The 21,571-nt window shown below is 45.1% G+C and overlaps 1 protein-coding gene across 1 annotated transcript in view; it reads right to left on the bottom strand.

The window, feature by feature from the left end:
• The window catches only part of LOC137372782 (HORMA domain-containing protein 1-like), an 86,779-nt gene that overhangs the window by 34,877 nt on the left and 30,331 nt on the right, over nucleotides 1-21,571 (bottom strand). The window contains exons 6-9 of the mRNA XM_068037020.1: nucleotides 19,731-19,751; nucleotides 7,898-7,924; nucleotides 7,722-7,789; nucleotides 1,200-1,351 (exon numbers count right to left, since the gene is read on the bottom strand). Coding sequence (XP_067893121.1) covers nucleotides 1,200-1,351; nucleotides 7,722-7,789; nucleotides 7,898-7,924; nucleotides 19,731-19,751 — 268 coding nt within the window. The remainder of the gene's footprint in view (nucleotides 1-1,199; nucleotides 1,352-7,721; nucleotides 7,790-7,897; nucleotides 7,925-19,730; nucleotides 19,752-21,571) is intronic.

The following is a 21,571-nucleotide window of genomic DNA, read 5'->3' as shown; positions in this document are numbered from 1 at the left end:
CAGTATTATATATAAAATTGGCATGGCCCCTGCACAAGAATGGCACGCAACGAAAAAATGTGAAACAGCTGTAAGACAAAGGGGGAAAGGAAAAACATAACATAAGCAAGAACCATTGTGGGACAACCTCCACATCTTGAAACAGTGCAGACAGTACAAAGACAGATCACCGACGTTGCTGAATCTTTTTCATCCTTTGAATGAACAACCACATGTAGCAAATGGACCAGAACTAGGCTATGGTCTTTGGAAAGCAATCACATAACGGATGGCCTCCCTTTAAACCAAATAATAAATGACCTTGGGGCAGTCCCACGCCGCCCGTGCAACATGAAAGTGTGTCATTGCTTGACTGCAGGGAATCTGAGCACCATGAGTGGGTGCTGTGGATTCAATGAGCACTGACTGATTGAGAGCACTGATGGAGCAATGAACTGGATCCTGAACAAAATGGGACCAGTTGTACTAGGTGAAGCATCCTTTTCATTCTCTACTGGATGATAACTCATCTGGTACAGGCTGGAAAGTTCAGACAAATATAGAAGCCAATGCCATACTCAGTTGACAGACAATGGAATCCAAATGCAATGATTAAAAACCCACAAAAACTTTGCATAGTATTTAAATCAATGCAGCTGTTAGTTATTGTTAAAAAATTTGATGAGAAGAATTTAGAAGGTAATTTTCTTCTTTGAAGAAACTGAGTGAACCAGACAAAATGTGGCAGAAACTCAGTGAAATACAATCAGTAATGATGAACAGTGAAGAAGGTTAAAGAAAAAATAGAACCGTGCCTACTACAGCAAACACGTCAAAAAGATATCATGCATATGCAATTTCAATGTTCACTCACTCCTGGGAGAAATAAATGAACACTGCAGGATGGGACTAGCCTTTTTATACTGCTTGGGAGTGGGGATGGCTACATAGGAATGACACACCTCTGATGTCACACAACATCTTACAGGGAAATCATCCCTTCGAGGATAGTTACCCAGAGGTGTGAGTTCACACTAGTTTTGTGTGGGGGATGTGATATGCAGAAAAATCATGAAACAAAATAAAAACAAAAATACTGTGAACAATGCACAGGCTGAAAACCTCCATTTTGGAACTTAACTACTTAAGTACTGGAAGCAGCCAGTAAGAAATAAATGTCTGGGAATAAAACAATTCTTAAAATAATAAACCAAATTTACCTTCATCATAATAGAAGAGTTTCATTGTCAGAGACACATCATTCGGAAGAATTTCAAGGCTCTGCATCAAGACAAACAGCTTACGGATGAGCAGGATGGAAGCTTTCTTCGTATCTTGAAGGCTCACTTCTGTTCCAATATGCTTGTTTTTGCTGTACAAATTTAAATACATTGGGAATGAATGTCCTTGCTATTGCTGGTGGATTTCTGGTGCATAATTAAGGTAACAAACTTTTTGTGGCAGAAAAATTGAACAGAAGCCTATTATGCTGGTTTTTTACCATTAAATCCTCCCCCCACCCCTCCCACATTCCATTACACTTGTGGCCTTTCCTGCAATTCTACTGAGAGTGTTGTGTGCCTTCATTTAAATCAATGGACCTGCAATTTACTCCACATTTGCACTCAAATACACCCATAATCTGGGCACAAGACAATTATGCTGTTTAAAAGCTTATGGAATTTTGAGCCTAAGTGAGTTACCTGTGTAACTACATTTTCTTCAATCATTTAAGTTTGTCCATCAAACCTTCCAATCAGACGAATCTACTCCCACAAAACCAGTTATGTCTCCAATTCTCAAATATGAGCATCTGCCAATTGCAGTTGTTTGGGGGATCTCTTAACATTGCAAGCAAATTTTCAGATGCAGCAGGTGTCATGCTAGGCCCCCACCTGCCAAGAATGAGGCACACTAATTTTGTCATGAAGATTGATTTTAAACTGTTACTGGAGTGAAGAAAGGACTTGTTAAAAAGATCAGCTCTGGCTGGAAAAGATATTTGCATATTAACAGACAGTGTTTGGAAGGACAACGCAGCTATTCCGTGACACATTCAACCCACAATGGACTTTTGATCACCAAACGTTGAAGGTGGGGGAGCTCGCATTCCAGGTTGACTGCTAAGGTGGCCAAATATACAAACGGACATGGTCACAGCAGCTAGTCATATGACTAACCTAAAGGGCAACCTGAGTTTTTTGAATTTGTACAAACAGTTTGGGCAGAAAATCTGTTTGTTCCTGGACTGAGAAGATCTCTCTACTGTGTGCCCCCATCTCTTTCTCACAAGCCTCTGAATCCACTGAAGACACATGAACTCCAAGAGAAAAGAAGGTTTAAGAAGAATACTGCACCCCAACACAAAGCAAGATCTACCTACAATCAAGTACTCTACAGTGAACTGGAAGAACCGTAACAACTCCTCTTCAGATATTGCCTCTAACCTTTCCACTTTATTTTTCTTCTGCTCTTTTCTGTCTCTATTTGCATGTGTGTATAGCGTATGCATGCTCGCATAGGGTGCGTCGTGTATCCATAGGCGTTAACCGAATTAGAGTTTTAGTTTAATAAATTTCAGCTTCTCTTCTTTAAACCTAAGAAAGCCTGTTTGTGCTGGTTTCTTTGTCTTATAATTGGAAAGCGGTGAATCAGGATTCACCAAAGGGGAGCTAAAAAAACAGGGTGTTTAAAATTAAACCCTATTACAGTAAGACCAGATGAAGGCTGAGAGGGACCTCTAGACACCTTTCTCACCTGGTCATAACAGACATTTGAGGGCTCGTCTGGGATTTTACCCACAGACAAACAAGAGAAATTGGAATTGGGAAGCCAAATTGTTCACAATCAAAAAAGAGCAAGATTTCAATACAGGTTTTCTTGTGTTTGTTTGTCCTTGAATACTAACATGTCTGCAACTGAAGCTAGCAGCTCTCCAAGCCAGGGCGAAGTAACTTGGGATAAGTTAAAAACACTGTCTATGAAGGAGTTGAGGAAAATGGCTGAGTAGTGTAGGTTCACTGTACATGGCAAGGCTAGGAAGTCTGAACTCCTAAAGCTAGTGGCCAACAAATTTTTCCTTGAATCTGCAAAAGCAGAAACAGGGTTAGAAGCAGACTCCGACAGGGTATTGTTAGTAAAGATACAATTGGAACAGAGGAAACTTGAATTTGAGGAGAGGGAGAGAGGAAGAATATTCTGGAATGAATCCGAAGAGGGAGAGTTAAAGCAGCTTGAGTTAACTTGGAGGCGATAGAGTAACCCCAGTGAAAGTGTGGCCAATATGGAGGAGTGTAATTCGGGGCTGGGTACAAAATTGCTAAAACTCGCTCAATTAATTCCAAAATGCAATGAGGAAGATGTGGAAGTGTTTTTCGTGTACTTCGAGAAACTGGCAAGGCAGCTAAAATGGCCAGCTGAAACCTGGCCTCTTTTACTACAAATCAAGATAACTGGAAAAGTCCACGAGGTTTATTCCCTGTTGCCAGATGAGAGTTCATCAAATTATGAACTGACCAAAAATGCTATCCTTGGGGCACATGAATTAGTACCCAAAGCCAATCAGCAACAGTTTAGAACCCTCAAGAAGCACGCTAATCAAACTCATCTGGAGTTTGAAAGAAGTAAGCAGCTGGCTTTTGACCAGTGGCTAAGGACTCTTAAAGTACAGCTTAGCTACGAGAATCTCAGAGAAGTAATTCTGTTAGAGGAATTTAAACAGTCTCTCCCACTCTCCATAAAGACCCATGTAGAGGGGCAGCGGGTCCAGAGAGCCTGGCAAGCGGCCGTCCTGGCCGATGAGTTTGCTTTAATTTATAAGTCGGTTTCCCAGGGGAGAACCTTTCCTAGACACCCCCACAAATCCAAAAGGGATAAAGGGTGGAAGGTGATGGGAGCCCAAGCAGTCCTGGGACAGGAGGAAGCAGGAGACACAGGGGGCTCTCCTCTAGCCAAAAAGGAAGGTGCGGTGAGCAAGAGTGGGACCCGGAGACCTGTGTGCATCCATTGTAATAAAGCAGGGCATTTAAGAGCTGACTGCTGGAACCTAAAGGGAAAATCTGTCGGGTTAATCAGGGCACACCCGCTCAGTGAAGAAGGGACCCTAATGGAAAGCACTGCAGAACAAGCTGGGGCTTTAACTGCAGTAAGAGTGCAGGAGGTCTACTGCTGCAAGTGCAGGAAAATTTAATAGGGTTCCTGAGGTTTATCAGGGTTTTGTATCTGAAGGGAGTGTAACCCCATACCCCTTGAGTGGGGCAAGCAAGCTCATCGTGATTCTCAGGGACATAGGGGCCTCTAGATCCCTTTACTGGGAAAAGGCCTGACCTTTCCCCCAGAGAGTGCAGTGAACACCAAAATGGTGGTGAATGGTTTTGGAGGGCAGTGTATGCCTGCACCTGTACACCGGGTGCACCTGGAGTGCAACCTAGTTTCGGGACCGGTGACAGTAGGGATTGTCCCTAGTTTGCCTGTGGACAAGGTTGACCTGCTCCTAGGTAATGATCTGGCGGGGGTGAAGGTGGTAGGCCCCCAAGTAGTGAAAGAAAGACCACAGGAGGTCAGAGAAACAGGGCAGTGGTGGGAGACAGACCTCTGCAGTTTCCCTGAATGTGTAGTGGATCAGGCCATGATCAAACCAGCTCCCCCAGCGGAGACTGCATTGGCACTGCAGGCAGATGACCATGAGGTCTGCCTGTCCGAGACTTTCTTTGGAAAGTTAGGAGACCCAGGGAATTAATTAAATGGATTTTCCCTAGCTGAGGCTCAGTGAGCCAACCCAGTATTGTGAGAGTTTGCACAGGCTGCCCAGTCTGAAAGTGAAGCAAAGGGAGTCCCTGATTGCTACAATTTAAAGAATGAGGTACTGATGAGGAAATGGAGTTCGCCTCACAGACCTGAGAGCAAAGAATGGGCAGTAGTTCACCAGTTAGTGGTGCCGCAGAGGTACCAGAGAGAAATATTAAGAAGGGCCTACGAGACTACAGTGGCTGTACAGGCCGAAAGACCAAAGCTCGTATAAGACAGCAGTTTGACTGGCCAAAACTCCACAAAGATGTGGTGGAGTACTGCAGGAGTTGCCACATGTGCCAGGTTGAGGGGAAACCCCAACCGACAGTGAAACCTGCACCTCTAAGTCCTGTTAGGAGGACCCTCCAGCAGAGGGCTGGTGAACTGTAAGGGACCTCCGCTGAGAACAAAAAGGGACAGGCAGGCACAAGGCTAGCAAAAGTTTAGAAAGAGAAGGGGAAAAAGTGACCAAGAGGGCAGGTTAAAGGAAGTCTGGGAAGAATCCCAGATGAAAGCCCCTACAGTCTGGTCAGCCAACCCCGAAAAATGTGAAAAGTTAGACCCCACATCCTCCTACATAAATGCAGACACTAGAAGCACACCACCAGAGTTGCTAACAGCATTTACAAGAACCGGCAGAGTCAAAGAAAGACCTCTAGGGGCAGAGAAAACGTGAGGATGATGCCTCACCTAGTCGAAGTGCCACAGCGGAGTGCAGTAGAGTCTGCACAAAAACCTGCAGGCAGAAGTGTCCTCTGAGACAAAGGGGAGATTACCAAAGAATCCTCCCCCACAGTCAGAACAAAAGCAAACCACCCATCCCCCAAAGTCAAAAACCTTTACATGACTCAGCAAAGCATTGAAAGAGAGTTCAGGATAGACCCGCCCACTACTGCCCCTTTTAAAAAAAAATTACCTCAGCAGGAACAAAGACCCTAGGCAGCCATGGAAATCGGCAAAAAGAGAAACTTCCCCCCAAAAAAACATATGTTTATTGGGATGCCAAAAACAGGGCAATTAAAGCAGTACTGGCACCAAGAGAAGATAGGCTGTCATAAGTTTTAGGATTCATGAATGAATGGGAATGAATGAGAGAAATGCACGTTTTTTTCTGTATCTTACATTTTTCTCTCGACCCTTTTAATGAAATGCGCTTTTCTTAAATCGCATTGCATTTCTCTTGGTGTGGAGGTGTCATGCTAGGCCCCCACCTGCCAAGAATGAGGCACATTAACTTTGCCATGAACATTGATTTTAAACTGTTGCTGGAGTGGAGAAAGGACTTGTTAAACAGATCAGCCATGGCTGGAAACGACATTTGCATATTAATAGACAGTGTTTGGAAGGACGAAACAGCCATTCCCTGACACATTCAACCCACAATGGACTTTTGATCACCAGACGTTGAAGATGGGGGTGCTCCCATTCCAGGTTGACTGCTAAGATGGCCAAATCCACAAACGAACATGGTCAAACCAGCTAGTCACATGATCAACCAGAAGGGCAATCTGAATTTTTTGAATTTGAACGAACAGTTTGGGCAAAAAGACTGTTTTGCTCCTGGACTGAGAAGATCACTCCCGTCTGCTCCCATCTCTTTCTCACAAGCCTCTGAATCCACTGAAGACACATGAACCCCAAGAGAGAAAAGTCTCCTACAGTGAACAAGGTTTAAGAAGAATACTGGGCCCCAACATAAAGGAAGATCTACCTACAATCAAGTACTCTACAGTGAACCCGAAGAACCGTAACAACAACTCTTTAGATATTGCCTCAAACCTTTCCACTTTATTTTTCTTCTACTATTTTCTATCTCTATTTGCATGTGTGTATTGCGTATGCATGCTAGCGTGGGGTGCGTCATGTATCCGTAGGCGTTAACCGAATTAGAGTTTAAGTTTAATAAATTTCAACTTTTCTTCTTTAAACCTAAGAAAGCCTGTTTGTGCTGGTTTCTTTGTCTTATAATTGGAAAGTGGTGAACAAGAATTCACCAAGGGGGAGCTAAAAACATGGTGTGTTTAAAATTAAACCCTGTTACAGTAAGACCAGGTGAAGGGTGAGAGGGACCGCTAGACACCTTTCTCACCTGGTCGTAACAGACGAAATAAACTAATTGTTCTGGTCTTTTAAATACAATTTTAAAAAGTCCTCACCCCCACCTACTCTGTATTTTCTGCTTCTTTTAATCCATTTTTATGGCATCAGTATATATCACATTACATATTAAAATGGTTCCGTTATGCAGGTTTTTAAATATGCTGAGTTTGATGTGCATGAATGATGATTAAATGAATTGAAACTCAAATTTTAAGACTCAAGGAACTCACATCCTGACTAGCCAGGGCATCCTTCAGTGTTGCTAGCCATTGGGTCAAGCTGCAAAGGGACCTGTGAAGAGATTAAGTGAGTGGGCAAAACTGTGGCAGATGGAGTTCAATGTGCGTGTGGCTTGGGAAGAGCGGAGGAAGTGTGAGGCCATCCACTTTGGACCTAAGAGATAGGTCAGAATATTTTCTAAAATGAAATGGTGAGAAACTACCGACTGTGGAGGAGCAGAGAGATTTAGAGGTGCATGTATATAAATCACTAAATGGTAGTGGACAGGTACAAAATTAATTTAAAAGGTTAATGGAATGTTAGCCTTTTTTTGAAGATGGATAAAAGAGGGGTGGAGATTATGCTTCAGCTGCATAAACTCTGGTTAGATCACATCTTGAGTAGTGTGTTCAGTTCTGGGCACTGCACCTCAGGGAGCATCTATTAGCCTTGGAGTGCAGATTCACCAGAATGATGTGAGACTAAAATTAAGACGACAAATTGCAAAGACGAGGTTTGCATTCCCTTGAGTATCAAGCTTAAGGGATGAGCTAATTGAGGTGTTGAGATGTTTAAAAGATATTATAGCGTAGATAAAGAGAAACTTTTTCTAAAGATTGAGCCCAGTTAATTACCTTAAAATATCAAGCTTTGGCCCATCCGCAGTGTACTTGAATTTAAACTGGTAAGACTCAATTATGCTCTGTAGATAGACATGGGATTAAGTCTAGTTAGTTATCTTCCATTTGGCTTCATAGATAAAAATTAAAATTGTATTATATAAACATTTTCACAACGTATAAATACTTACATTTGGATCCTCGGGATCTCTATGAACCTAAAAATTCAAGTTAACAAAATTTGTACTGTACAGGGATCATATTCTCCTTCAAAATATTTAAACATTTAAATAATTGCTATAGCTACAATATACAGATATATTCATATCATATATATATATATATATATATATATATACACATACGTCAAGAATACTAAATAACCTAGGAGGAATGACCAATTTCCATTTAATAATCAAGCCTTTTTCTCCCTCCTACCCATGTATGACTTGAACTGTCACGGATTCTCCCTTTCTTTATTGTTTTCCCTCTCTCTTGAACAGAGCAGGTTATGCTGGGGAGCAGTTTGATAGGTGCTGGTAACCTTTTCATACCTTCATGGGTGAGCCGAGACAATGGCCCTGATATTTATGGGGCTGTGTGTTCAGAGCTGCAGGGAAGAATTATGAATGAAATATAGGTTTCCTGAACATTCTGTGGGTTTTTATTGCAGGACGTCTTTTAATTTTTTTCTCCAGGTTTCTCGCCCGACAGCTAGCCTGTTTGGTAGGCTTTCCCAAGTCTGTTGGGTGGGAAAGCCTGCAGCGGAGCAGCAAGTAGGTCTAGTGTTGGGGGTGGGTGGAGGAGTGCCTGGTTTGGGGAGGGGGGTCACAGGGGTACAGCATAGTTGCGTCGGGAAGAGGTCGGTGATCACAGGGAACTGGTGAATGTGAGGTGTTGGGTGAATGGGACAAGTTGGAGATATAACAGGGTGTGGAGTTGGTGGGGAGATCGCAGGTCAGAGGTCGTGAGATGTGTTACTGTTAATTCAGTCCCACTTCTCCACAGGTCACAACATATATTTAAATTTTCCACACTTCCCGAAACAGTCAATCAGATATTCTATTTTATCCCAGAATAAAGCACACAAACCAGGTTTCTTGAATAAATAACAAAACTATCCTTTTATTATAAAGCAAGTCTTAAACAATAATAAAGCATACAGGCAAATTGAAATATTAAAGCCCCTTATTTATCCTAGCCCTCACGTACATACTCACATACAAAACCAACCAGTTAACTGGGGAAAAAAAGGGATTTGTGTTTACAGCTGTTACAAAGAAGGAATTAAAAAAAACACTTAAGCTTAAAAGAAGGTATGAAGGAAGTCCTTCATTTTGGCGAGGTGTCCCAAAGGCGAATAGGCAGCTGTCAATGGGATCTTCCTAGAACAGTTCTTTCCAGGCGATGTTGATGATCAGTCTGGCTTCCAAAAGATGCAGCACAGAAAGCTCCAGTCAGGCTTTACAGTAGGAAGCAGCAACAAGGATCTTCTTAGGTCTTATAGCAGCAATGTAGCAGGAAGCGTCACCGGCTGCAGAAGCTTGAGCTCCGGGTTTCGGAACTCGAGCAGCAGCTGGAGTCACTGTTGTGCATCCGTGAGCCAGAGGACTACATTGATAGCATGTCTAGGGAGGTGGTCACACCGTAGGTTAGGAGCATGCAGGCAGAGAGGGAATGGGTAACTGCCAGGCAGCCTAAAAGAACTAGGCAGACAGTGCAGGAGACCCCTGAGTCTATCTTGCTTGCTAATTGGTTTTCCATTTTGGATACTGGTGAGAGCAATGGTTCCTCGGGGGAGTGCAGCCAGAGCAAAGTCCGTGGCACCATGGGTGTCTCAGCTGCACAGGAGGGAAGGAAGAAGAGTGGAAGAGCAATAGTGATAGGGGATTCGTTCGTTAGGGGAACAAACAGGCGTTTCTGCAACAGTATATGTGACTCCAGGATGGTGTGTTGCCTCCCTGGTGCCAGGGTCAAGGATGTCATGGAGCTGCTGCAGGATATGCTTCTGGGAGAGGGTGAACAGCCAGAGGTCGTGATTCACATTGGTACCAACGACATAAGTATTAAAAAGGATGAAGTCCTGAAAGCAGGTTTTAGGGAGTTAGGAAGGAAATTAAAAAGGAGGACCTCCAAAGCAGTAATCTCAGGATTATTCCCAGTACCAGGTGTTAGTCAGCATAGGAATAGGAGGATTAATCGATTGAACACGCGGCTGCAGAATTGGTGCAGGAGGGAGGGCATCAGATTTCTGAGGCATTGGGACCACTTCTGGGGCAGGTGAGACCTTTATAAGATGGACGGGCTACACCTTAACAGGACTGGAACTAACATCCTTGTGGGAGATTTGCTAGTGCTGTTGGGGAGGGTTTAAACTAGCTTGTCAGGGGGATGGGAACCTGAGGGGTAGCTCAAATTGGAAGGAAGTAAAGCTGGTAACAGGAGGTAGAAAAGTAGCAAGAGACATTAGAAGGCAGGCGAAACAAAGGCGAGCATCAATTAGGCTTAGAATGCAGAATGTCAAGAAGACAAGGTTAAGGGCACGCTACCTGAATGCATGCAGCATTTGCAACAAGGTAAATGATTTAAAGGCCCAAATAGAGGTAAATGGGTACGATCTAATTGCCATAACGGAAATGTGGTTACAAGGTGACCAAGGCTGGGAACTGAATATTCATGGATATTCAACATTTAGGAAGGACAGGCAAAAAGGAAAAGGAGGTGGTGTTGCATTGATAATAAGGGATGGGATAGTACATTAGTAAGGGAGGATCTCAGATCGGAAGAATAAAATGTGGAATCTGTTTGGGTGGAGCTAAGAAACAGCAAGGGGCAGTAAACATCGGTAGGAGTTATTTATAGGCCACCAAACAGTAGTGGTAGTGTGGGGCATGGTATTAATCAGGAGATTAGAGAAGCATGTAGCATGGCTAATACAGTAATCTGCATATAGACTGGGTAAACCTCATGAGCACTAATGCTGTGGATGACGACTTTCCGGAGTGTGTGAGGGATGGTTTTCTAGACCAGTATATTGAGGAACTGACTAGAGAACAGTCTATTTTAGATCTAGCATTATGTAATGAAAAAGGGATAATTAATAATCTTGTTGTAAAAGAACCTTTAGGGATGAGTGACCACAATGTGGTAGAACTTTACATTATGTTTGAAATTGAGGTAATTCAAACTGGAGTCAGGGTGTTAAATTTGAACAAAGGAAATTATGAAGGTATGAGGGGCAAATTGGCTAAAGTGGATTGGGAAAATACATTAAAAGGTATGGCAGTACATAGGCAATGGATAGTCTTTAAAGAATTATTACATTGTTTACAGCAGCTATACATTCCTTCAAGGCACAAAAACCCCAAAAGTAAAGGCAGTCAACTGTGGCTAACAAAGGAAGTTAAGGATTGTAGAAGATTAAAAGAAAAGGCCTATAAAGTTGCCAGAAATAGGATTGGGAGCATTTTAGAATACAGCAAAGGAGGACGAAGAAACTGATAAAGGGAGAACAGAATATGAGCGTAAGCTAGCAAAAAATATAAAACGGTCTGTAAAAGCTTCTATAGGTACGTAAAAAAGAAACGTTTGGCTAAGACATATGTGGGTCCATTACAGGCAGAGTCAAGAGAATTTATAATGGGGAATAGAGAAATGGCAGAGAAGCTAAATGATTACTTTGTGCCTGTCTTCACTGAGGAAGATACAAGAAATCTCCCAGAATTAGAGATCCAAGGGATTAGGGGGAATGAGGAATTGAAGGAAATTAGTATTAGTTAGAAGGTTGTATTGGAGAAATTAATGGGGCTGAAGGTTGATAAGTCCCCGGGACCTGATATTCTACATGTCAGAGTGTAGAAAGAGGTAGCTCTGGAGACAGTGGATGCATTGGTGATCATCTTCCAAAATTCTAAAGATTCTGGAGCGGTTCCTGCAGATTAGAAGGTTGCAAATATCACCCCACTATTTAAGAAGGGAGGGAGAGAGAAAACAGGGAAATACAGACCTGTTAGCATTACATTAGTCGTTAGGAAAATGCTAGAATCTATTCAAAAGGATGTGATAAATGGACACTTGGATAATAATGATCTGATTGGGCATAGTCAACATGGATTTATGAATGGGAAATCATATTGACGAACCTGTTGGAGTTTTTTGAAGATGTTACTAACATAATTGAGAAAGGGGAGTCGGTGGACGTAGTATATTTGGATTTTTAGAAGGCTTTTGATAAAGTCCCCCACAGGAGGTTGGTTCGCAAAATTAAAGCACCTGGGATAGAAGGCAATATGCTGGCATGAATTAAGGATTGGTTAACAGGCAGAAAACAGAGAGTAGGAATAAATGGGTCATTCTCGCATTGGCAGGCTGTGACTAGGGGAATACCGCAGGGATCAGTGCTTGGGCCCCAGCTGTTCACAATATATATCAATGATTTGGATGTGGGGACAAAATGTAGTATTTCCAAGTGCGTGGATGATACAAAACTAGATGGGAATGTGTGTTGTGAGGAAGATGCAAAGCGGCTTCAAGGGGATTTGGGCAGACATAGTGAGTAGGCAAGAACGTGGCAGATGGAATATAATGTGGAAAATGAGGTTATCCACTTTGGTAGGAGGAATAGATGTGAAGAGTATTTCTTAAATGGTAAGAGATTAGAAAGTATAGATGTACAAATGGACCTGGATGTCCCTCTCAATAAGTCACTGAAAGCTAACATGCAGGTGCAACAAGCAATTAAGAAGGCTAATGGTATGTTAGCCTTTATTGCAAGAGGATTTGAGTACAGGAGTAGTGAAGTCTTGCTTCAATTGTATAGAACTTTGGTTAGACTGCACCTGGAGTACTGTGTGCAGTTTTGGTCCCCTTACCTCAGGAAGGATATTATTGCCATAGAGGGAGTGCAATGAAGGTTCACCAGACTTGGTCCCGAGATGGCAGGACTGTGCTATGAAGAGAGATTGGGAAAACCGGGCCTGTATTCTCTAGAGTTTCAAAGAATGAAAGGTGATCTCATTGAAACCTACAAAATACTTAAAGGGATAGACAGGGTAGATGCAGCTGAGATATTTCCCCTGCTTGGGGAGTCTAGAAGCAGGACACACCATTTCAAAATAAGGGGGAAGCCACTTAGGACTGAGATGAGGAGAAATTCCTTTACCCAGAGGGTTGTGAATCTTTGGAATTCTTTACCCCAAAGGGCTGTGGAAGCTCAGTCATTGAGTATGTTTAAAGCAGAGATTGACAGATTTTTAAATACAAATGACATAAGGGGATATGAGGATAGTGTGGGGAAAAGGCACTGAAGTGGAAGATCAGCATTGATCATATTGAATGGCGGAGCAGACTCGATGGACTAAATGGCCGACTCCTGTTCCTATGTAGCAGTAAAAGTTTCTTCAAATACAGCAGGAAATAGTAAAACTTGATGCAGGAATTCTTTAAAGATGCAGGGATTCTTCAAAGGGAGAAAAATATCAGCTATCTTCTCCTGGCAGGCATACAGCAACACTTTCTTTCTGTTTTCAGGTCAAAAACCAACTGGCTTTTTTACAGTTCAAAATGAAACTAAACTGTTTAGCAGCAAGTCACATGACAACCATAAATATTGGCTTGTCATTCCCCTCTGTAAACATCCTTCAAAGTCACAAGCACAACCCCTGTTGTTTTTACTTGAAATCAGATGCCTTCCAGTAAGACTTGTTTACTAGCCAACCTTCTGTTGACCTTCCTATTTTTAAAAAACACAAAGTTCAGCAATCTCCAGATGACTCAATGTCCATAATTCAAATATAAGTTCTTAAAACATATTTTACCAAAGAAACAGAGACAATCTTGTAACAGATGGGAAGTTGGACAGATTGCAGGGAGATTTATAGGGTAGTTTCTTGGTTTGGGAGGAAACACTCCTGCTCGTCCTAGCCCACAAGCAGTGTTATAAAGGCGCTTACCTTATGGATCCAGCCCTTCTTGCTGTCTTTTATTTGGTGGGTTTCCTAATCCCGTTAAAATGGAAGCCCTCAGGATCCTTAAATGCTTTCAATGACCAACTCGCCTCCTGAAAGCAGATTGGTTGCCTGCCCCCGTTCGGCCTCTGTTAAAACCGGAAGTGGGCGTGCTGGGTTCAGTTTTTAAATTCTTAAAATTTTAACTTCTCAACTGACCCAATCGCACCCGTTTTGGGGTTAACATAACCCCTAAGTTTAAACTCACCGATGGTTCAGCTGTTTGTCAATGAATAGCTGGCTCATACAGACCAGTAAGGTCACAGGCTTGATACCCGGTCTTTGTTGAGTTAACTGATCCCATCTGGTGTAGCAATAGAATTATTGAAATAGGCCTGGGTGGTTTTGGTTTAAAGAGAGGAATATCAGTTATGACTCCCATCAGGATGCGTTGACCTCTGCTGGAAGTGCATTTTTGTAGACATTGGATGAAGGTGGGATTAGGCACTACTGTGATGTCCCGTGGTTGAGTGGCCTACCCTCATACATTGTCTCATCTCACACATTAAGAATGGTCACCTCAAGATAACAAAGCCTGGAATCAACAACTTCAAGAAAGGAGGAAGGCAGGAAAGAAAATTGTAAAATGGAAGGAGAAAAAAATAGGTCGAGGGACTTTGTACCCATAAACTGAAAAAAAAGCCTACAATTGTAATGTATTTTATGCAGTTGCAACTTTAGGAGTTAAGAGTTGGCCATATGTACAACTCACCCAATGACATGAAGATTTAGAAATTGAACAATTTGTTGACATAATAAAAATGGACATTTTAGTGCAGTACTGAATATTCCACTAAATGTTGCTAGCACTTTTTTCCTTTTAAGTTAAATATTACAGTGTATCAAACACTATTTTTAAATAAAAACAGAAACTTCTGGAAATCAGCATTAGATTCACCAGCATCTGTAAAGAAAAAAAAAATGAACTTGCACCATATAGTGCTTTTCTTGAGATCAAAATGGCCCAAAGCACTTTACAGCCAATGAATAACTTTAAACTGCAGTCAGAATTGTTTTGTAGGAAAACATGACAGCCAATTTGTGCACAGCAGAGTCTCATAAAGAGCAATGAGATTAGTAACTATTTAGTCTGCTATGATTAGCAGGGATATGTCGACCAGAATGTGAGGAGAACGCCTATGCTCTTCTTTGAGTAGTGCTATTGGATTTTTTATGTCCACCTGAGAAGGCAGACAGGACTTTGGGTTGATGTCTAATCTGAAAGATTTATGAGTATTGTCAAGGAAACCCCATATTCCAAATGAGAAATATTAATTTCATCGGTCGGAAACTTACATTGGACTTTTAATGGAAAAAAGCCTACGGTTAACTTTTTAAAAACTAGCGAGTTTTTGAAAATGGAAGGAGAGGTTTCGTCGGGCATTTTATCTCAATTATTTCGTCATTTTGGACATTTGCTTCATTTTTATTAGACAGAGGAGATTGTTCCAAGGTAAGTTGCTCTGAAAATATTTACATTGTCTGGGGCACCGCATGTGCTCCAGTCCCTGTTGTTAAGTTGGTCTGAAAACATTTCAAGGGAGGGGAAGGGAGGGGGGAAGGGAGAGGGGGAAGGGAAGGAAGGGAGGGAGGGAAGGGAGAGGGGGAAGGGAGAGAGGGAAGGGAGGGGGGAAGGGAGGGGGAAATGAGGGAAGGGAGGGGGGAAAGGAGGGAAGGGAGGGAGGGACGGGGGGGAAGGGAGGGGGAGGGAAGGGAAGGGAGGGAGGTCGGGAGGGGGGGAAGGGAGGGAATTCGGGAGGGAGTGGGGAGCAGCGGAGCGGAAGAGGAGTGCCTTTTTCTGTGCATGCGCCATAAACACAAGGTTGGCTGATGAGATGGAGCCAATTAATTTGCCCAACAATTGCACGGAAGCACCTTCGGATGGAGGTGGCCATGCGCTGGACATCAGTCGTGTACCACAATCCATAGATCCTGAGCGTTTCACCCCCTGGCCTAATGATCTGATGGACCATACATACGCCTGCCTGTTCAAAGCTCCACTTCCGCCACCTGCGGTACCCTCTCCTTGCTGTTCAGTTACACAGTCACCTGTTCCTGCACCCATCCAAGCAGTGCACATGGACACACAGTCACCTGTTCCTGCACCCATCCAAGCAGTGCACATGGACACACAGTCACCTGTTCCTGCACCCATCCAAGCAGTGCACGTGGACACACAGCCACATGTTTCCCCATCCGCCCTTGAAACAACTATGCAGAGCCTTGTGAGACTCCGCAATTGCCAGCTGCTGCCTGTCAAGCAGAGAAGGCGTCCAAAGGGGTCAAGCACTTGGGGAACATTCAGTAAGAAGAGGCTGAGCACTAAAAGAAACAAGCATGCCGTGTCCAGTGGTAGCACAAATGTGAATGCTCTTGCTGCGTACACAACTGGTGAGGTGGGAGTGCAGCCACACCATTCTGCATCCTCAGTGTTGCTTTGAGGCAAAGGTAGATAAGACTGAAAGAAATGGAAGATGATGCTGATAGTAGTAGGCAGGATTAAATGGGAATGGATGGGAAGACGCACAAGTAGCATAACCACTAGCAGGGAACAGCTGGGCTAAATGGCCTGCTTTATGTTCATAGTCCAAAAGAAATGTGCTTCTTTTTCCAGCACCCTCACATCATTCATGGTTTCCCTGAGAGTAGCATTGAACCATCACGAGATAGGGGCAGTTACATCATCCTGACTCCTACAGCTGAGGTGGGTACTAAGTGATTCATTGGCCTATACTGCAGAGCATAAAGCATGCGCAACAGTAATTTCATTGGAGGGAGGGAACCTCTGACACTGATGTTCTTTCATTATTCCCTTTCATGTAAAATGTGCCCTTGAGAAAACAATCCTTGACACTTAAGGACGGCATTCCAGCAAAGGAGGCAGTGCAGGAGATGACGCAAGGATGTGATGATTCCTGCATCTGACGTGGGTAATAAGTGCTTCATTGGCGCCTTCACTGCAGAACTTAAAAAGGTGTGCGCAACAGTAATTTCAGTGGATGGTGGGAGGCAAGCTCTGACTCTGATTTGCTTTTCTTCTTTTCATGTAAAACATGCCGTCGAGAAAACAATCCTCGAGACTTACGGTCAGCATTCAAGCAACGAAGGCAACTGGATCATGCTGCGGAGCTGGTCACGATGTGGAAAGGAACATTGCATTTATGGATGAATTGGGAGTGCACATTGGGATGCGCTTGGGGAACATTCACCAAGAATAGACTGAGCTCAGACTCTTGTGACTTTGCCTTCTTCACATGGACAATACAGTAGTGGAATAGAGAGCCAAGCGTTCATTCACCACAAGGCTCTCCAGGAACAATCTCTTTAGCTGTGCATAGCAGAGACACGGCCTGTCTGTCTAACGGGAATGCTGGACACAACACTCATGTATCCATGCACAGCAGTTCCTCGGATACTTAATGAACTTAATAAAACTTTTCAATAATTAAACCCAGAATTGTTGAGGTTTTGTTTTGCATGCTAGTTCCCCGACTTTGCAACTGCACTTCAGATATTCAACTGGTAGGCGGGTAGAGGGAGGGGTGGGTGAAGAAGGGGAGGGGTGGGGAGAGCAAGGAGGGGTGGGGAGAGGGAGCATGCAAAATGCAGGGACCAGACAGTTGCAATGCCTCAAGTACTGTGGAGAAGGGGAGAAATAAACTGGATTGGGCATCCGCAGCTGGAGGGAACGGCTGAATGGAGAGGGCCGGAAGCGAGAGGCCGCAGAGAGCCGCGGGGAGCGAGCGTGCGAAGACCTTGGTGTCACCGGGTCCAGGGACTGGCCAGTAAGTCTTTTGCTGTTGTGTTTATGGCGCATGCACAGAAAAATGCACTCCTCTTCCATTCCGCTGCTCCCCCCCCCACTCTCTCCCCTTCCCCCCTCTCCCTCCCCCCCACTTCCCCCTTCTTTACCCCTCCCTCCTTCCCCCTCCCTCTTTCTCCCCCCCCCTCTCCCTCTTTCTCCCCCCCTCCCTCTCCCTCTCTCCCCCCCTCCCTCTTTCTCCCCCCTCCCTCTTTCTCCCCCCCTCCCTCCCTCTTTCTCCCCCCTCCCTCTCCCTCTTTCTCCCCCCACTCCCTCTTTCTCCCCCTCCCTCTTTCTCCCCCCCCTCCCTCTTTCTCCCCCCTCCCTCCCTCTCCCTCATTCTCCCCCCTCCCTCCCTCTCCCTCATTCTCCCCCTCTCCCTCCCTCTCCCTCTTTCTCCCCCCTCCCTCCCTCTCCCTCTTTCTCCCCCCTCTCTCCCTCTTTCTCCCCCCCTCCCTCTCCCTCTTTCTCCCCCCTCCCTCTCCCTCTTTCTCCCCCCCCCTTCTCTCTTCCCCACCCCCCCCACCACCGCACCGCTACCGCTGGTCTCCCCGCGCTGCTCTCCCCGCACTGCTCTCCCCGGCCCCCGCGCTGCTCTCCCCCTCCCTCTCCCTCTTTCTCCCCCCCTCCCTCTCCCTCTTTCTCACCCCCCTTTCTCCCCCTCCCTCTTTCTCCCCCCCTCCCTCTCCCTCTTTCTCCCCCCTCCCTCTTTCTCCCCCCTCCCTCTCACTCCCCCCTCCCTCCCTCTCCCTCTTTCTCCCCCCCTCCCTCTCCCTCTTTCTCCCCCCCCTTTCTCTCTTTCTCCCCCCCACCCCTTCTCTCTTCCCCCCCACCACCACCGCACCGCTACCGCTGGTCTCCCCGCGCTGCTCTCCCCGCACTGCTCTCCCCGGCCCCCGCGCTGCTCTCCCCGCTCCCCGCGCTGCTCTCCCCGGCCCCCGCGGTGCTCTCCCCGGCCCGCTCCACTCTCCCACTCCGGCCATTGTATTCTGCCACGTGTTTGTTAGGTTTCATCTCTGTGATTCTTTGAGCAGTGCCATCTTTAGTCCTGGCAGCTGCTACAGTCGCAAGCTGTGACGTTTTCGTGGCACATGCTGTATTTGCGCATGTGCCAAAACAGCGCCACCTACCGATCGCGTTGTCAACAATTGCGGTCTTTGAATTTTAGACTTTGGACCTCATTATAAACAAAGGGGACTGAGAGAACCATGGGACCTTCTGTCCATTTCTGAAAAAACTGGGAGTTTTGTTACACTCACAGAAGATAAGCAGTAACTGAGTGTGCAGCAGCAGAGAAGGCTATGTGCTCCCCTTTCTCTCTCTCCAGGAAACATCAAGTTTGAAAATCGTCTGCGACTGTGGACCCTCCAAGCCTGCAGACTGCTACAGCCAGAGACCAGGCAAAGAGAGCCACCTACCAGTCTGCCTTCAAGAAAACCCTGGGCAAAGCAGTCAAAGTGCACTTTGACCAGCCAAGGGCTTCAAGAATACAGTTTTAGCCAGAGGACTACCGGATCATCCACTTCACAGACCGTGTATTTAAGTTCCATTTATTCTGGACTTTAATCCAACCACCAAATCTATTTTTCCCTTTGTAATATATTAGTGTGTGTGTGAGATTCTGGTGTGAATGTGTAGTGTTTTTAAAAATTATTTTATCTTGGGGTTAGATTGTTAAGTATAATAAACTTAGCTCTTTCTTGTTTAAACTCAAGAAAACCTGTCCAATTGGTTCTTTCAAGATCACAGTAAAGGAAAAAGATAAAACACTCACTCACAGAGGTGGTAAGTACAGCCACTGTTTAAAAGGAGCCACTGTTGCAGTCAAATAAGAGGGAGGGCACGAGGGGAGCTTGAAACCTCCCCTCCTCATCTGGCGAGAACAATATTTTGAACAGACAACACACAAAACTTTAAACCATCTTTCCTTTTTACAATTACTGACAAACCTGCTGTGCATTTCCAACCTTTTCTACTTGCACTTAATTTTCTAATGTACATTTTTCCATTTTCATCCTTATTTAGAAATGATTTTATTAATAGTTTCAGGAGTGTAATGTCATTACTGTTCGCATGTACTGTATCAACTTTCATCCACTTTGTCTTGTTAAACCTAATACTAGACAACAAAATACTGGTCTTAAAAATCTGAATGAATTAATCGTTTCAAAATCTTACATCTAATAGTGAGCATGTAAATTTTTGAAATGTACTTACTCCCAGAATGATTGTTCGCAGCTATCAATGAAAAAAGAAACACAGAAAAGCTTGAAATGTTTTGTTTTTAAATGATCTAGGAATATATAATGACTGTGTATGTAAATTTGAGACATTTAAATTCACCTTTATGTTCTGAAATGAAATAGACATCACAAAATATAGGCTGAATTTTACCGGCCCCTCGACGCTGCAGATCACGGCACAGGGGCCAGTAAAATGCTGCGGGGAGAGGCCGCCTTGACCTGCAACGTCAAGACGGGCCCGCCGCATTTTACCGGCGGCGGCACAACCTTGGTGCGGCCCCCCCGCCTCACGGCAGCGGCACCACAATCAACATATGGAAATGATTACTTACCTATGCTGATTATGCAGCCCGCCACCTCTCCACTGACACTGCCGGATTTTTCGTTGAACGGACGGCCGTCATGTGCCGTCCCGTTCATGATCTGAAAAGCTGGCGGGTTCTCACTCTGCATTATGGAAGGGGGGGGGGGGGGATACACAGGGGGCTAACTCAGCATTCTGGAAGGAAAGAGGGGGGGCATACACAGGCGTCTAACTCTGTATTCTTGGAGGGAGGGGGGATACACAAGGGTCTAACTCTGCGTTCTTAAAAGGAGGAGGAAGGGGGGGATATGCAGGGGTCTAACTCTGCATTCTTAAAGGGAGGTGGGACGGGGTATATGCAGGGGTATAACTCTGCATTCCTAAAGGGGGGAGGTGGGGGATACACAGGAGTCTAACTCTGCATTCCTAAAGGGGGGGGGGGGGGGGGGAGATACACAGGGGTCGCACTTTGCATTCTGAACGGGAGGGGGTCTGGGATTACTGGAGGGAAAGCTGTGCTGGCATGAAGGGAGGTACCGTATACCATCCCTCCGTTAACAGTGTACACTCTGTGTTTGTGAGGGGGCAATGGCACACTAGGCACCCTGTGGATGGAGAGGGTGCCAGAAAGGGTAGGAGCATTAAGGTTTTATGGATCATGGGGGCAATTGATGTGGTCATGTTGTGCCACTCTGAGTGTTGGCCAAGATGGGCAATGCCATGGCATGCCACAAAGTTGATCCAGGAAAGCAGTTGATGTACCTGTCAACACCAATCCCTGCCCTGTTAGGAGCCTTCGAATACATGCAGGGTTCAACTTTATTTATCACATGGAAATAGGTATGGCTCATCCTACATTGTGTGATCCTCTGCACGTGAGGATCTGTATGCGCCAGAGGCAATATCAACAGGCAGGTGTGATCCATGTAGAAGCCCCCACTTGTGAGCAGCAGCTCCTAAGGGGAGACCGCCATTATGGTGGCCACGCATCTACAGGCCCCACATGACATACCATCGGATGTCAGAGCACCAGTGTCAGAGGAGATTGCGCATATTTAGAGGGTGGTGACACATCTCTGTGCCCTGCTCAAGGATGACCTGCAGCCCATGGGCTCCAGTCGACATCCATGCCTTTGTTCCTCATAGCAGCAGCAGTTCTCAAGTCTGACGTCTCTGCAGCCTTTAAGGGGCCCACCAGAGACCTTTGTGGGGTCACACAGTCAGCAGTGCACTGCTACATCAGGGAGGTCACCAATGCCCTACACAGGAGGGCCAGTGAGGATGTCTGCTTCATGACGGACTCTCACAGCCAGGCCCAGAGGGTCATTGGTTCTGGCACCATTGCCAGAGAACCATAGGTTGGAATGTTCCTAGACTGCACTCATGTGGCCATTAGGCCTACTGTCAGGCTACCAACTGCAGACATCACCACTAAAGGAGCCCTCTCAATCGAGGTGAAGCTGGTATGTGAACACCGCAGATGCTTGCAGCGAATGTGTGACCGCTTCTCG

Source organism: Heterodontus francisci, chromosome 8 (genome assembly GCF_036365525.1).
Source record: "Heterodontus francisci isolate sHetFra1 chromosome 8, sHetFra1.hap1, whole genome shotgun sequence".
In the NCBI taxonomy this organism is placed as follows: Eukaryota; Metazoa; Chordata; class Chondrichthyes; order Heterodontiformes; family Heterodontidae; genus Heterodontus; species Heterodontus francisci.
The sequence above is the reverse complement of the archived record's forward strand: the minus strand, read 5'-3'. Positions and strand labels throughout refer to the sequence as shown.